Raw genomic sequence first — 17,859 nt, forward strand, 5'->3', positions numbered from 1 at the left:
CAGCCTCTATTGATCTTGTACTTAGAGCCTGTTCCTGTGCTGCCAGGATTAGTGCCTCTGTGCTGTCTTTCAGTCCAGCTTTGTCCAGCCACTGTTAGGATTTTTCAATATCAGCCACTTCTACTATTTGATGGTGGTACATACTGTGCAGAGGTTTGTCCTTCCATGAGGGTTCCTGCTCTTCCTCCCCTAGTTCCTCTGGTTTCTGCTGCCTGAGGTGTTCACTAAGCATGTCATCACTCGGGGCCATCTTCCTTCCTTCCTTCCTTCCTTGCTTGTCTTGATGTCAGTGGCCTTTATCTCCTCCTTTGGCCAGCTTATTATGCCAGTGGGGTACCTGATGACCGGCAGGGCGTAGGTGTTGATCGCCCAGACTTTGTTCTTCCCATTCAGCTGGCTTCTCAGGACTTGCCTTACTCTCTGCAGGTACTTGGTGGTTGCTGCTTTCCTTGTGGCCTCTTCGTGGTTCCCATTTGCCTGCAGGATCCCAAGGTACTTGTAGTTGTCCTCAACATCTGCTATGTTGCCTTCTGGAAGTACAGTCCCCTCAGTTCTGACTACCTTCCCTCTCCTCGTTATCATTCGGCCACACTTATCCAGTCCGAATGACATTCTGATGTCCTGGCTGTAGATCCTAGTGGTGTGGATCAGTGAGTCGATGTCTCGTTCACTCCTGGCATACAGCTTGATGTGGTGTTAATTGCCCAGACTTTGTTCTTTCCATTCAGCTGACTTCTCAGGACTTGCCTTACTCTCTGCAGGTACTTGGTGGTTGCTGCTTTCCCTGTGGCCTCTTCATGGTTCCCATTTGCCTGCGGGATCCCAAGGTACTTGTAGCTGCCCTTAACATCTGCTATGTTGCCCTCTGGTAGCACAATCCCCTCAGTTCTGACTACCTTCCCTCTCCTCGTTACCATTCGGCCACACTTATCCAGTCCGAATGACATTCCGATGTCCTGGCTGTAGATCCTAGTGATGTGGATCAGTGAGTCGATGTCTCATTCACTCCTGGCATACTGCTTGATGTCATCCATGTAGAGGAGGTGGCCGTTGATATATATATATATATATATATATATTGTACGGGTATAGTGTATTTTCTATTATTCTGCAGTTACTGACATGTTGTCCTATGTCAGTACCTGGAAGAAGTGCTCAGTGTAATTCAGTGAAAGATTCATAATACACATGTAAAGTCTTTGCTATCCTAAACAGTGTCAAAGCCAAATGTTCCCCTATCAAAAGTTAACATTTCTGTTTAAAAGAAAGTAGCCCTTATTGCAATGGCATTATGCTTTTAACACTGGGCTTATTATTATCCCACACAATCTCATTGGAAGAAATGTATTTTTTTTACATCTTGTCCTGAAGATTCTGCACAGTAAAAAGTATGAATAAAAAGAAAAATGTGCCTAATTATCTGAAATTTTTTCAATTATCTCCGTGGGCCTCCATACTAATTATGGACCTTGAAAATAAAATGCTGTCTAACAAAACATGAGGTAATTATGTGGAGCAGTAGATATGACCTCAAGTCTGATTTGCTATGCTGAATCCTACTGTTCATTACTGATCAAGTACTGTGAAGCACATTGTTCGGCAGCAAGTAATACACAGTGCGAGCTCCATAGAATGGATGGACAACATCATGCTGTGTCTAGGTGTGACAAGTTTCAACAGTGTATCTCCAGGTGCCACATTTTCAGGCAGCATTACATAGAGGGCAGAGTTTTTCATTTGTTCACAGACAAGGTCTCACCCAGCTGATTTCTAAGGGAGAAAAGGTGGGATTGTTTCTAACTGAAAGACTTTGCTGTCCTCTAGTACTCCCCTTGTGTTCCGTGAACGAGTATGTGTGTGCCAGTGGAGGGTGTGTGTCAGCCAGCCTGCGGTGCGATGGACATGACAACTGTCTGGATGGCTCAGATGAGGTCAGTGTAGCTTTACATGATTCAACAAACCAACCAAAAAATTGTTTGTCGTTCAAGTAGTGCAGTTTTGCAGTGTACCGTGCTTCCTTCAAGGAGCTGCTTGTCCAGCCATGGGTCAACCCACATTTAAACATGAATCATTCAGAGTTTTTGTTTTCTCTGATTGCAGCTCACAACATCACTAGAAGGCACAGTTTAGATGATTTACAACGTGTCTTTGCTGACAGATTGGCTGTGTGAAGGAGTGCAGAGAAGATGAGTTTCTATGCTTGAATCGTGCCCACTGTATTCCTCGGCGCTGGCGCTGCGATGATGTGTTGGACTGCATGGACCACAGCGATGAGGAGAACTGCAGCCATGGTGGGTGCGAAGGTGGCATCACACAGTGCTGACTGATATTTGTGTTTGTGATTCCTGAAGGTTAAAAAGTAATTCTTATATGCTAGTTCAAAACTTTATGCTACAAATTTTATTATTGAAGGGGGAAGTCAGGTGAAGACTTTCAGAGCATTAGGTATAAAGGGAACAGACAGCAGGGAATAATATACAACCCCGTTTCCAAAAAAGTTTGGATGCTGAGTAAAATAAATATTAAAACAGAATGTAATTAATTCAAATTTAAAACCTAAAATACATCAAATATTGAAACTGAGAAATATTTTTTTTTTAGAAAATACATACTAAATTAAATTTAGTATGTTTAGTATGTTTTAAATTTGATACCAGCAACACAAAAAGTTGGGGCAGGGTCAAGTTTGTACTGTGTGGTATCACCTCCTCTTTTAGCAACACTCTGCATGTGTTTGGGAAACTGAGCAGAACAATTGTTTTCTTTTTCTAAGCGAAATGTTTCCCCATTCTTACTTGATATAGGATTTTAGCTGTTCTACAGTTCAGGGCCTTGTTTGTCATATTTTCACTTCATAATGCACCAAATGTTTTCAGTGAGTGACAGGTCTGGACTGCAGGCAGGCCGGTTTAGCACCCAGACCCTTATTATGGAGCCATGCTGTTGTAATATGTTCAGAATGTGGTTTGACATTGTCTTGCTGAAATAAACAAGGCCTTCCCTGAAAAAGACATCGTCTGGATGGCAGCATGTGCTGCTACAAAATATATATATTATTCAACATTAATGGTGCCTTCACAGATGTGCAAGTTAGTCTGGATCTTGTTTATACATGTTTTTTTCTTTGCATGGTAGAGTTGTAACTTGCACTTGTGTATGCAGCGATGAACTGTGTTCAGTGATGATGGTTTCAGAGTTTATACAGGGTTTACAATTTACACAGTCTCCTGGCTTTTTGCAAACAGGGTTGTATGACAGTTAAGAGCAAGTGTAACAGAGGGAGGGATTTCATATACAATGAGAATGAGAGATTTGAGATAAGATACAAGACAGAAATAGATTCAGACTTTTTTTTGTGAGGCAAAGTGATCCAGGACTGTTTGTATCATTATGTAAAACAATCTGTCCTTATTATAATGATATACTGGTTTTGAGTCATATTTTCCACAACCTTGAATGCACTCTTCTACCTAAATGTTTGAAGTCTTGTTTATGGAATTGCAGGTGCTTTCTTCTGCCGGGCTGATGAATTCATTTGCAACAACACCTTATGCAAACTCCACACGTGGGTGTGTGACGGCAAGGACGACTGTGGAGATAGCTCAGATGAAGACGTAGACATGTGTGGTGGGTTGAAGTTGTCTCCCACAAGGCCTTCCCTTGAAGACAATTGATGCATATTTTATAAGGCACTACTTTTCTATTTCTCAAGACAGAATACTTTATAGTTTTTTTTTCCATACACGGAACTGTGTTTATTTTATTTTTGTTTTTGAAAGACACATCCTCTCCCTTTTTGTGTATTCTCGTCTACAGCAAAGCTTCCCTGCCCTCCTACGAGGCCCTTCCGCTGCAGAAATGATCATGTGTGTCTGCGCACAGACCAGGTCTGCAACAAAGTGGATGACTGTGGTGACAACTCGGACGAAGAAGAGTGTGGTGAGTGCATAACGTGTTAATACATATCTGCTGTTAAAGCTGCATTAAGCATACACTCTACACTTAGAGTATGTGGTCGGTTCATCCAATAGAATGGGTGTTAATGCAGCTACTGTTTCCTTATTATTATTATTTTTTAATACTGCCATCTTCTCAGCCTAACACATTAACAGAACTTGGAAACCCAGGAGATGACAAAACAAAACCTAGTGAACCTAAAACCTTTTAGCATGTGACCCTCATAAAGAAGTAGTGTTTACTTACAACCCTTTTCACATGCTTTCTGTGGGTTTTCTATCTTAGATTGTTTAACTCAAATCACTTCAGATGTGTGAAGAGGTAAATCTAATCTGTTCATGTCTCAGGATTTATTACAGGGTCCTGGCCCCCAGGCTGAAAATCATTGCTCTAAACAGCAGCAAGTGACTTCTTTGTATTGAGTGTATCCAACAAAGGCTGGACAATAGACTTTTTTTTCACAGCAGAGACAGTATTTTGAGTTATCACAGTAGAAAAAGCCCAAGTGTAGCTAACAGCATTAACACTGAGTTCTGTTAAGTGTCCCAATAAACAGTACCACTCAGCAAGTATGCACAATAGCATGATCCTGGAATTGGCTAACATAAATGGAATGCAGCCATCGTGAGTTATCAGTTACACCTGTGCTTTTGCTACTATGACATGTTAAAATGTCTGCTGTGAAAAAGGTTTATTATCATTACATCCTGGCTTTTTACACCCATGCCCAATATATCAGGAATCAGCTTGGTTTGAAAAGAGGCCACTACAAAATTTACTACAGGTTGTGCAGTCATACAATCCTGCACAGTTTGAGAATTATGAAATTGCAGTTGTTGTAATCAAATGGTTAGCTACTTGTGCTGCAAATTATTACCTTTGATTTTGTTTACAAATGGAAAGCAGAGGGTGGAGTTTCTACCACTGCATGTAACTGAGAGATTCACAGGGTGCATTGAAAACTATTATTGTGCTTATTAGTGTGCTTTATCATACAGTAGTTGTTTTTTTTAGTAAATTTTTGTGTTAAAAATGTTTTTTTTTTCCTCTGATATGCTTCAATGGCATAACAGCTGTTAGGCCTTTATTGGTGTCCTGACATGTTCCATCAATGCGAGCTCTCTGTGAACAATCATGCAGAACAGACAGGAAAGAATCGGAGAAATCACTTTCCTCAGCTTTCACCCTTTCATTCCTTCAGTCCTCCATTCGTCTTCCTTGCTTACTCCATTAATACATCCATCCATCTCTTGCCTCACTCCATTACTTGTCACCAGTGTATGCTTCTTTCCTCCATCCATCCCTTCAGTCTCACCTTAATACCATCGTTCCCTGCATCTATCTCTGTTTCTTCCATCACTTCCCTCCCTCTGCTCTGCTGGTGATGGATGTCAAACACCCGTTCTTTTTTTGGTATATTTTGCTTGGAAAGGTAAAAACTGTACAGTCATTTTAAGTAAACTGACGACTAAAATCAGAATTTGCTAACTTCCTTAAGATTTATGGAGGCTAGAAAGCTAAGAAACAGTTGTTTCTCTAATAGTTTGTGTCTAATTTGCAGCAAGTAGCGAGTTGTATGGGACATTGTGTTAGAGCTATAATTTCACGTTTACATTATTTTCAAAATACAGTGAAGTAAAAGTGAAAATGAGATGGTTATGAGAGTAGATCAACAGACCACAAAATAAAGGTTCTAATATAGGAAATTTCAACATAATAGTAATGACATTAATCTTAAACTACATACTGAAACTGAAAGCAGTATATTTGCACTTGAATATTTGGTACTGCATGAGTTAAGTTCTTATTGTCTTTTCAATTAAAGCAGAGGTGGTGGCTGGAAGGCCTCGGCCCTGTGGGAAGGCAGAGTTCACCTGCAGTAACCGACGCTGCATTCCAATCCAGCTGCAGTGCGACCTTTTCAATGACTGTGGGGATGGAGGCTCAGACGAGCAAGACTGCAAGACCTGTAAGCACAGCGCCAGTTAACTTGAGCAAATCGGTCAAAGAAGCACTCTGATGTACCAAATGTCACATGTTATTTTTCCTTATTTTAAATTCCTTTTTTTAATTTATGGTAATATGTGTATGCCCAAGTTTGAGGTGTGTTGTGTACTATATCAATGCACATCAAAGATCTAAGAGGCGGAGGACTGGTGTGTAATCAAAGTCCTGTCGTTATTTGTAGTTTCCAGCAGTGATGTATGTGGAAAGAAAACAAATCCATGTGGAGAGGATGCAGTATGCAACCAGACATATGCTAATGCTATATGCCAGTGCAAACCTGGCTTTAAGAGGAACCAAAAGACAGGTCAATGTGAAGGTAATGTATGAGTAGTTTATTCCTTTTCCCTATTATGTGAATAATATAGCAATTTCTAGTTCGGGTAACAATGACACAGATGAGAGTAGACTCTACAGGGTGCCGGAGGTTTTGTCTTGACTTGCAATAATGTGAGAGGAAAACAGGTGAAATAGTTGACTAACTAACTTTGAAAACTGAAAGACCTGCAGACAACTGGGGCCTTTTTGTTTTTTTTTTTTTACTTGATCAACATATTGAAATATCTCTTGCCTTAGACCTAAGTATATGTACTGGATTTATCAGTATACCACCTGTTTGGTAATCTCTTCTGCTACAACTGTTTGGGATACAAATACTTTTAAGTGTCACATATAAGCAATCCATCCATCCATTTTCTACCGCTTAGTCCCTGAACGGGGTCACGCCGGAGCCACCCCGGCCAGCAATTGGGCGAAGGCGGGGTACACCCTGGACATGTCACCAATCCATCGCTAATACATAGACGAACAACCACACACGCACCCCTATGGGCAATTTAGAAACACCAATCAACCTAAGCTGCATGTCTTTTAAGTAAATTCTCATCAGAGTTCCTGTAATTGAGACCAAACAAGACATCTTTTTGTAATGTCTAATGGTCTAAATGGACATAAATAATGTGACTATTTCAGTTATGTCAAATATCTCAAACTATGGACAGGACACAGCCTAACTCCTTATAGCATTATTACGGATACAACAGTTTTTAAGATGCAAGAGAATGTGTGTTGCTGTGATACACAATAAATTAAAACAAAAGTAAAATTTTATAAAGTTATGAAAAAAGATATCGGTAACAAAAATACTATGTTACCTTGAGGAAATTGTCATTAGATTGTTATTTTATGATGAGTATTATTAACTTATCTTATGATTCATACATTGTATTTGGCACATTCTAGGACTTTCTAAATATCACAGTTTTGATCCTATAAAGTTGACCTGAAGAATACTCCATGCAGTGACTCTAGTCTGAAGAGATGATAGCCCTCACCATTTAGTCAACCTTGTGACCTCGTTCTTGTTTTGCAGTTAATGGCTTTTTGTCGAGTACTTATTGCTTCTATGCAAAGAGAAAGTGGCTTTTCGTCTTTATGAATGGGTCAAGGGCACCACTTATTATGGAGAAAGTAGAAATAAGGTTTATACTCTTTTTCATGCTAATGCATATCCACTTGTGAGCATATATACTTTTGGCCTTGGCTTGACTTTTCTCAGTTGAATATGTTTGTCATTTATGACTCATTTCTTGGATGCATTTAAAATGTTTCAATATTGATAAAAAAATATAGGTAAATACTTTATAACCTCTATGGTCACAGTAATGTTTCTAAAACCTGTTGTTAATTAATTAATTATTCTGTTTTTCCAGAGGTAAATGAATGCTTGCAGTTTGACACATGTCCTCATTACTGCACCAATATAAAAGGATCTTTCAAGTGCACATGCGATCGAAATTATAAAGAGATAAATGGCAACTGTGTAGTAAAAGGTATGATTCTAATCTTGAATATAATACAGCATATTTTGTGCATACTGTATACATGTCAATGTGATGATACGATGATATAAACATACTGTAAAATGAGCATAGTTTTAAACTGTATTTGGATGTTCTGTCTGTACATGTGTTTGTATGCACATCGTGCATTCTTTTAAACTGTTGTTAAATACTCAACATGGAAACAAGCTAATTTTCATCTTTCCTCTTTTTGCATATTAATAACCCACGGGGCAGGACCTGAAGAGCGAGTGCTGTACATAGCTAATGATACTGAAATCCGAAGTTTTGTGTATCCATTTAACCAGAGCCATGGACACAAACTGCTCACTCACATTGAGGACAATGCCCGTATTATTGGGATGGATGCTCTCTTTCACCACCAAAAGTTTATCTGGGCTACCCAGTTTAACCCTGGTGGAATTTTTTACAAAGACACTCTAGAAAGAAGTCAAGCTAAAACAAATGTCAGAAATATTGTAAGTATATCTTTTTTTTCAAACATATGGGTAGCGAATTTTTTAATGTGTGCTAAAGATTTTGTCAACTCTGCAGCTTCAAATATGGTTTGAAATAATACATACCTTTTTTTGTTTCTCCTTTAATCTGTTGTCGTGTCAAAATAATTCTGAAAATGTCTTGTGTCCTTTGACTCTACATATTATTAGCATTAAACTAAAAATGCTAGAACTGCTTTCTTATAATTTGCTTATGTTCTGTCAATTTAACATACGGTGATAAAAATTAACTTGAGTGTTAACTTACTCTAATTCCTATTGTTTTATTGCTACAGTAGCTCTTTCACAAGACAGCTTTTAAGCAAACGTATGCAAAAAAGATGAAATGATCTCTTGACCTTGTGGTTGCCGTTGGTTGCAGTGTTCAGACTTCCGTCGGCCCAGGGATATTTCTGCTGACTGGATCACAGGCAACATTTACTGGACTGATCACTCTCGGATGCACTGGTTCAGCTACTACACAGCCCACTGGACTAAATTACGATATTCCATAAATGTGGGCCAACTTAAGGGACCAAATTGCACTCGCTTGATTACTGACATAGCGGGAGAGCCATATGCCATTGCTGTTAACCCAGCCAGAGGGTAAGTTGTGTGCACAGCTACTTTTCCTAATGACAGTCTTTAGCACACATGCCATGTAGCAGTATGTAGGCAGTTTTGTGATTATTAGAAAAATTCTGTTATCATATTAAGTTGTTGCAGGAAACTGACAAACATGATTTAGCCACCAAGTCCTGCCAACAGCTGAGCAACATGACTTCTGAAACGAGGCTTACTTTGCCTCACACACACACATACACACACACACACACATTTATATAATCAAAATTTAAACTGAATATAGTGATGTATAAATGGGCTGTGCCCTGTATTACATTGAAAACAATACAGCAGCACATTATTTGATGTGATACCTCACCAGTTTTATTCTTTGTGAAGCAGTGGACGCATTGCTACTCTATGAGATGCTAAATCAATGACATTAACCTACATATATGGACCTTTGTTAATGTTTTGTCACTGGATCAATTTTTAATATTGTGGAGAAGCAGTACTTGGAAAATGTAATCAATTACTCTTTGCTCAATAGTCACTGAAAATGTATGTATATTATCACTGTAATTACTCAGCTGCAGCAGCCTAATCACTTGCATGCATTACCTGCTACGTCACTTAGAATAATGCCAAACCATCTCCATCAGCAGTGCTTTCCAAAAACAACAAAGCTGCCACTGCAAAATATGGTTGTGATACATTGCTCTCACAATGAATCTAGAGGCTTTCCTCATCATTAAGAACATTATTTGTGTTGTTTAGTTTGGGAATTGCACTTACATTAGGCTGTTAGATATTATATCACCAAGGACAGAAGGATTTATATGACTCTATACTGATAAACACCAGAGATGTTGTCATTATCAGGCTATATGCATGTTATATGCATACATTTATTTGGCTACAATGATACAAAGGTATGCACTGTATTTTTATGCTGTACTGTCGGTAATATTTTGCAAGACCATTGTGTCAAGGAAGTACAGTATGTGTCTATTTATTTCAGGATGATGTACTGGAGTGTAATAGGTGATCATTCTCATATAGAGGAGTCTGCCATGGATGGCTCCTTACGCAGAGTGCTCTTGGAGAAAAACCTCAGGCGGCCAACTGGTAGGTTTTTTTTTTATTAATTATTTACATTGCTGTTTCTTTTTTACTTTACTGCTCTACTTTAAAGGGTTCTATATGACATTTTTTGTAAAGAATGAAAGTACTTTTTACATTCAGTGTTTCTTGTTATTTAACCTTTGTGACCTAATAATCCTAAAGAATTATTTTATTTTTCACATAAAACAAACAGATGTTTGGGATATTTTGTTTGCATCAGTGATTACATGATTGTGATTTCCTTATACTTTTGAAACCTGTAACATGTAATTTTGAAACATTTGAAGGTATAGTCCATCATTCTGATGTTCTGTTTATATTTACACATTATATTTAATACCTAAACAAACTCACAGCTCCCTACAGTTAGTGTGGCATAACCCTGGTCCCCAGAACACACACTACTGTAGCAACTGTGCCAACAACTGGGGCACATAATGTGGCTAACCAGCTACAGACTCCACTGTTACTCTCTGTAGCTGTAGAAAAGGGAATGTACAGAGGAGGATTTCACGTGCTTTCCTCTCCAGTCAGACTGTGGCGAGAGCTCCAGTCAAGTCAGTCATAGAGGGGCATTTGGCCAACTTGATTGGTGCTTTCAATTCTGACACTCTTGACACAAAGGAGAAATCTGCACAGCTGGATTGGGTGAGAAACCCATTTCTTGTGTCTGAAGCAAACAGAAGAAAGCTTCCCTTTACTCATCAAGAAAAAAGTCTTGGATGTGTCATCTGGCCTGGCAGATCCGCACTCACACAGTTTTGGGGGTGTGAGAGGGGGGAGGGGTACCCTGAGTTGAGAAAGAAAGCTTTGGGGGAGCCATTACCCTTTGGATCCACATGTTTATGTGAGGCCTCCTCTTCTGCAATGACTCTGAACAACAGAGCAAAGGAACAGACTGTTCCTAAAAAAGCGTTCAATCACTGCAGTTGCCCCCCTGCCACTGTGAACGACTAGATCCTCAGTGAAGCACGGCCCCATGTTTCTCTAAATAGTAAGACTCAACGATGTTACTGCACGATGACAAAAAATTGCCATGAAATGTAACATTTAGGTGTTTTTCAGCTTGTTGTTAAATCTGAAACTGATGGTATAGCACTGTATTCTACCTCTTCATAAAAGCTTGTCCCTACCAAAAATGTTTTGTGCCAATTAGGGGGTACTTGGCTGAAAAAGTGAACATTATTGAAAAAGGTTTTAGAAGTAGTGAACCAACTGTAATTTGCTAAAGTACCACGAAGATTACCTAATTGAACAACATTATATCGACCCTATGGATTTTCAGTGGAACAAACAATTAACCAACCTGTCCAGCAGAAAAAGAGCAGCCTCTGCATCTATCCTTATCCTGGAGCTCTTTCCATTGTTGGAAAGTGGCACCTATCTTTACGCAATTCTTCAGCCTTGAATGATCATGGTCCTTCTTTGTCATTTTATGTTCTTCTGACTTTCTCCTGTCCGGCTGTTTAGCTGTGCAGGCTGTAACAGGAAGAAGGTGGAATTGGTAATTTTTCCAGCCATCTTTCCCTCTTGGCTGCACAGTGAATAGTGTGAATTTCCTATCTCTAGTGTACCAGGTACTGTATACAGGCCTTTTCACTCCCCTGCTGTACCCGAGCAAGAGTACTCTTGTGCCAGTTGGTTGGAAGCTCAACCCAGATCCCTTTTTACCCATTTAGAGAACCAGGTCTGTATACAGATGTGCTAGGTATTCTGAAAATGAACTAAATATGACAAAATAAATTAGAATTGTGGGCTGTACCTTTAAATAAGACACTCTTCTGTTTAGAGAGAAATTATCTGCAGTACAAGAACTCTTTGAGCTCAGTTAATTGATCATTGCATCTGCAGTTACAAAGCTGAACGTTCTCCCTGCTTTGAGAATTGAAGAGTGATATGTTTAGAATAACACAAGAAGAAATGCAGTTCTGCTTTAATTATACAGTATGGTACAGTATAGGAAAAACAACTTGATAACTAACAAATACATGTGATCAGGAGCATTTGCATTTTGTTTTGCCACAGATTGACAGCGCTCTTTCATTAAATGTTGTTGAGAAGGTATCTCAAAATGTTATATTATCATCATGACCATACTGTGTATTAAAATTCATTATATGTGCATATACACCTTGTGCTTTAAAGTTTTAGAAATACTGTACTGTATGTGTTCATGCCATAGAAATAAAAAACCTCTGTCACTGTAACATATTTGATGCATTATATCCAAGTATCTGAAATTCATAAGAAGCCACATAATACACTGTACATAGCACTGTAAGATACTGAATCGGCTAATTACACGATTAGCTAATATTACAGGTACTGGAGTAACTTCACACTTTCATATAAAGAGAAGCCCAGCAAACAGGGATAGTTGTGAACTGTATATGTCATTAAATGGCCTTGTTCTGATTATTGTGATGTATGATGTAAGAAAAAGTGCCATCAGTTTCAACACTGCAATATGTTATAACTTATTTACTATTGTACAACTATGGTGAATCTACCATATATATACTCTGTATATTTTCTATTGCACAGCTAGTGTAGTATTATAACACATAGTACACTGCCAGTGTATGTAGCTCTAAAGACAATGCCTTAATATGGTTGCTAAAGATATAGAAAACAATGCCATGGAAATTTTTAAATAACGAATACTTAACAGTCACCTGAACTGCATTGTTGTGTGTTTAGGCCTCCTTTAATTCAAAGGACTCGTGCTCCATCTAGGATACAGAAAGTAGAATTCATCATTGTTAGAAAAATGCAAAGCTCTTAAAATCCCGCTGCCAGGTGCTCAATTATCCAGTCAGACTTCTGGGAGACAGTAAAAGTGAGTCACAGCTTTGAAATTGTAATGTAGGCACGCCTATACTCTGCCATCAGCCGTGTAGTGCACCACACGATGTCTGCTGTGGTATTTTGACATAAGCACATTGAATGTTAAGTGTAGAGAGTCAAAATGAGGTGGAAACAAAAGAAATGCGCTCTGTTGATTTGCCACATGCAACTGTGCTTATTTCAGCGTCTCCTGCAGTGAGGGATTCTATGGTGATCTGTGTAATTAGTTCGATACCTAAATCTCTTTCCTTCATCCTCCCGCAGGGCTGGCCATTGATTATTTCAACCAACGTTTATACTGGGCTGACCCTGAGCTCTCACAGATAGGAAGCATGAGAATGGATGGTTCGGACCCTCTGGTGACAATCAGTGACAGACATGGTAAAGTCAACTGGAAAACAATGACCAGCTTCTGCTTTTGAACACATGCTATTAATGCCTGGCTTTGATTTCCTCAACTTTTAAAATTAAAAAATTATATAATTGCAACAAAACATGGCTTGTGTATCTCAGAAGGGTACGCTTCTAAAGAATCTGTGTAAAGACCAATCCCACACAAGGCGTTCTTCCTTCTTCCATCTGCTGTGGGATACGAAACTTTCATCATCCCAAGACTGTGAATGTGCTGAAAGGGTTACTTGATGTTATCTCCTGTCTTGTCTTTGGTTTGCTGGGTCTACAGGAATCACCCAACCATACAGAATCGATATATTTGAAGACTACATTTATGGAACTGGACTAAAACATGAGGTCTTCAGGATTCACAAGTTCGGCAAACAGTCTGTGGAATATTTCAATTTAGAGGTGGAGAAGCCCACTAATGTTTTGATCTCCCACCGTTACAAACAGCAAGATAGTAAGTTGTCCTCATATTTTTTTTTATTAATATTAATAAGTATTTCTGCCAAATACACTTTTTTTGAGGAATTACAGAGGAATTATGGCCCCTAACAAAATAATTACTGTTTATTGTTTAATTTCTTATGTTTACTTCAGTTTCTTAGGCAAAATATGTTACATTTTTTCTTTATTTTGGTTTTAGGTATAGTTATATTGAGGGGGAGATTTGTGTATGTTTTAACCTGTATATAGACAATGAAAATTTAGCATAAGTACAATTGGGTAAAAAGGGTTAAAAAAAAACTCAATACATGTTCATGTTTATTCTTGTTATTGATAATATCACAGGTCCTTCAAAATGTGTCATTAGAATCTTTTCTTTTGTAACTGGAATATGTGGTTGAGGATTTCAGGTAGGACATAATGTGAAGAGGGATCGGCTGGGCCAGAGCAAACATTGAAAGAGAACAGTAGCAGCCCATACAGAGTATACCTCACAATGCAATCCTCTGTATAATGTCCACATACAGTACTGTTGAACATTCAGTTTAATGGGCAAAAAATGAGGCTCTCTTTGAAACATGATGCTGTTTGAAGTGTGTAGCATAAATAACACCCATATGTTTCCTTAGACTCAGTCAGTCAATACAATCATGTTTTTCCTCCCACTTTCCTTATGCACCACTGTCAGTAATTTGTTACATGTCTGATGTTAATGGTTATAGAGCACCAGACAGTCTTGGTCTGTTTTTCACTCAAAGGGCAGCTGTTCTTTTCTCTAGACACTCATTAGGCCAGCCATGACAGTAGGTGTGTAGGCTGTGGGCAGAAAATGAGCACAGCTGCAAGAAAGCTGTGACATGAAGGTTTGGTAGGTTCAGCAAAACCCTAACAGCCATCTATGTACTTATTTAGTTAAAAACTGATTATATGTAGTGTATCTTGTTGCATATGTTTAAATAATGTATGTTTTTGTTGAACGCACCTGCAGTGAGGACACAGGTGATTTGACCCTTTAGTGACTGTTAGTTGTGATTACCAGACCTCTTTCATAGCTTACACATTGCAATTGCCAGTACTGAACCTAATACAACCCATATTTGTGGGCAAGTGTTTGTAATTTTGACTATGTGCGAGTATGTTCTTGTTTTGTATTCTCTCTATAGGCAACTGTGAGAAGAGCACTTCAGAGTGCCACCAATCAATTAGACAATGAAAAATTTTTCACACATTCAACAATGGTTGATTATTTAATGCGGAGATTAATCATGTATGAAGTTATTCATATGTTTTAGCATTGTGTCTCTCTGCGCCTCTAGAAAATAACAGCCTTCAAACCAGAAATTAAAACACTTCAAATAAATAGCTTTACTCTGAGAAAGAACAAACACACTTTTCATAATCACCAGCTAGACTTACAGCTTATATTCTTGGCTTTTATTTTCTCCACAGCATCAAATCCATGCCTGAGAATGTCATGTGATTTCATGTGTCTTCTCAATCCAACGGGTGCCAGATGTACCTGTCCTGAAGGAAAGGTACTACTCAGTGGCACCTGTAGTGATGTCAACATCTCAGGTAGGCCTACTCTTCATGCCCTAGCTAAGATGGCTGTTGTTACTGTCTGGATTAGCTGTAGCTTTATCAGGCCAGTCATTTTCTATATTAACAGTATTTTCAACGCTCCCCATACAGAGACTAAAGCTGACTATGATTTGCTTTTCTGCTCATGGTTAATGTCTGTCGGTGTGTTAGTGCTGGATAAGCCTATTCATCGGTGCCATAGACCTCCACTGTTGTTCAAAAACAAATTAAAAACACATCAGTGAAAAACCCCGCTGCACTGGGTGACACATTTCTTCATTAGCAAACCCCAGACCCGAGCATGAGGAACTAGTGGAATATAAACAAAGCAGGGAGCCTGCACCTGTGCAGTTGACTCTGATTCTTACGAACTTCAGGAAATTATGGCCACTCTGAACCTTTGGGGCAACTTACAGTAGTTGGGTTTGGGCTTTGATAATGAAAAGACATGTCACCCAGTGTGGTGATGTGTTTCCCTGATGTGTCTTTAATCATTTTTGAACAACAGCGGAAGTCTATCACACAGATGAACAAGCTAAACCAGGACTGACAGCTGGCAGACATTAACCATGAGCAGAGGAAATTCAGTGTTGTTTTAGCCTCTGTATAGCGATTGCTGAAAATACTATTAATATTGAAAATCATCGGCCTTATCCTTTAATGATGAATACAGTGTACCTTGGATCAAAACCCTAATAATCAGTAACAGTGTCCACACTTTACATGTTCTGAACAGCACTGAAACAAATATCTGCACTGTAGCTTTTCAGAGCTTGGACCTAAATATTTGTGCCAAAGCACAACACATTCTGATGATTTTGTGTATGTTAAGACTGAACAAAGCTAACTCCTCCATGTATCTGCAGTGGGTCAGGTACTACAAGCTTTTGTAAATGTTCACCTGCATGAAAATTAAGCTTTACACCTCCATTGCTAGCAATAGGAGCATAGCAGTGTTTGACAGGATTGACTGCTACATGCTGTAGCACAGTAAGTAAAATGTGTTTTGCTGTTGGTAAGGTGAACTCTGCCGTCCCCCCTGCGAGAATGGAGGCCGCTGCTTAGCCAATGAGAAAGGAGACTGGAGGTGCTACTGCTGGCCTGACTTTTCAGGGGAGCGCTGTGAGGTCAACCACTGTACAGACTACTGCCTAAATGGAGGCACCTGCATAGGTTCACCTCTGGGTAAGTCTGCTTTGAAATGCACTGTCAGACACCGTCTGAAGAATGATTCCTTCCTGAATTCCTTTCAAAGCTGCAGGCGTTGCCGTACTTTTTACATTTATTTCTGTTTTTGTGGACATGCACTGTACACTGTTTACATTCATTCTGACATTTATTTGTCGCTATTTGTCTACTGTCTATTATCGACTAAACTGAAGCATCCAGGTATATATGTATAGATGGTTCATGCATTGTAATCCTGCTGCAAAATCCAGAGTAACCTGCCCATTTCTTCCTGCACACTGGCCCAGTGCCTGATGGTATCCAACCACATTTGTCTTCCTTTAAATGTACATGTCTTCCTCACTTCAGCTCAGATTTGCCACATTACATCTGCCAGTTCAGCAGTTTTGTAATTGATGCTTCTGTCGCACAAGCCTCAAATATCAGCCTCCTTTCAATTCAAGATCTCCTTTCATGGTTCCTAGAACAACCACATTTAGCCCAGCACTCAGTAAATGTACAGAGGGGTGACAAATTAAAGGAAACACCAATATAAAGTGTCTTAGTAAAGTGCTGGGCCCACCACATGCTGCCAGAACAGCTTCAGCGCTTCTTGACATTAATCCTACAAGACTGTGGCCTCTACTGGAGGAATGAACACCATTTTTCCAAATGATATTCCCTGATTTGGTGTTTTGATGATGGTGGTGGAGACACTGTGTAAAACATTAGTCCAAAATCTCCCATAGATGTTCAACTGGGTTTTGATCTGGTGACTGAAGGTCATAGCATCAGATTCACATCATTTTCATACTCAGATGATTCTGTGACCCCTCATGTCCTGTGGATGGAGACATCCTGGAAGAGACCACTCATTTATTCAGCTTTTTTTCCCCTTTAACTTCTCACTGGTCAGTAAATTAATATGCTGAGATGATAGTGGTTGAATCAGGATGTACAGGCACAGGCTAGCATTAAATATGGTATGCTAGCCTTTATTTGCAAGGTGCCATCATAGCAATTACCCACAACATAATTTCCATTTGTTATAGACAAAGAAAATATTCACCAGAACAATGCCTTGTTTCTAAATAAATGGATTATTAAAGAGCCTTACTCAAGTTGTTTGAATTCCCTAAAGGTGTATTAGATAAAATTACAGCCTGAGCATTACTTTTGTTTGAGTCCTAGCAATCACGCCAGCAGTTGATGAAATTGAAATGGTGGGTTTTTATTTGTGATGCAAACAGATTTGATTAAACATGCCTTCCAATACCCTCTTGTACTCTGTTGCTCTTTTTAAAGCATAGAATAAAATCTATTTATTTTTCCTCTGGCTTTTGGGAAATATGTCTGCCCAACAGGTAGTAAACCAATACTTTTGAAAATCTGTGTTGTCTTTTTTTCCTACAGTTTTAAAACAGCTGTGACAG

General features: G+C 39.0%; 1 protein-coding gene across 1 annotated transcript in view; it reads left to right on the forward strand.

The window, feature by feature from the left end:
• Positions 1-17,859, forward strand: part of LOC109957083 (low-density lipoprotein receptor-related protein 1B-like) — a 258,584-nt gene that overhangs the window by 223,387 nt on the left and 17,338 nt on the right. Inside the window, 14 exon segments of the mRNA XM_020594679.1 lie at positions 1,825-1,931; positions 2,159-2,291; positions 3,505-3,627; positions 3,817-3,939; positions 5,783-5,926; positions 6,146-6,280; positions 7,674-7,793; positions 8,040-8,281; positions 8,682-8,905; positions 9,885-9,991; positions 13,100-13,216; positions 13,518-13,691; positions 15,128-15,253; positions 16,280-16,444. Coding sequence (XP_020450335.1) covers positions 1,825-1,931; positions 2,159-2,291; positions 3,505-3,627; positions 3,817-3,939; positions 5,783-5,926; positions 6,146-6,280; positions 7,674-7,793; positions 8,040-8,281; positions 8,682-8,905; positions 9,885-9,991; positions 13,100-13,216; positions 13,518-13,691; positions 15,128-15,253; positions 16,280-16,444 — 2,040 coding nt within the window.

This window comes from Monopterus albus, unplaced genomic scaffold (assembly GCF_001952655.1).
Source record: "Monopterus albus unplaced genomic scaffold, M_albus_1.0 scaffold24.1, whole genome shotgun sequence".
In the NCBI taxonomy this organism is placed as follows: Eukaryota; Metazoa; Chordata; class Actinopteri; order Synbranchiformes; family Synbranchidae; genus Monopterus; species Monopterus albus.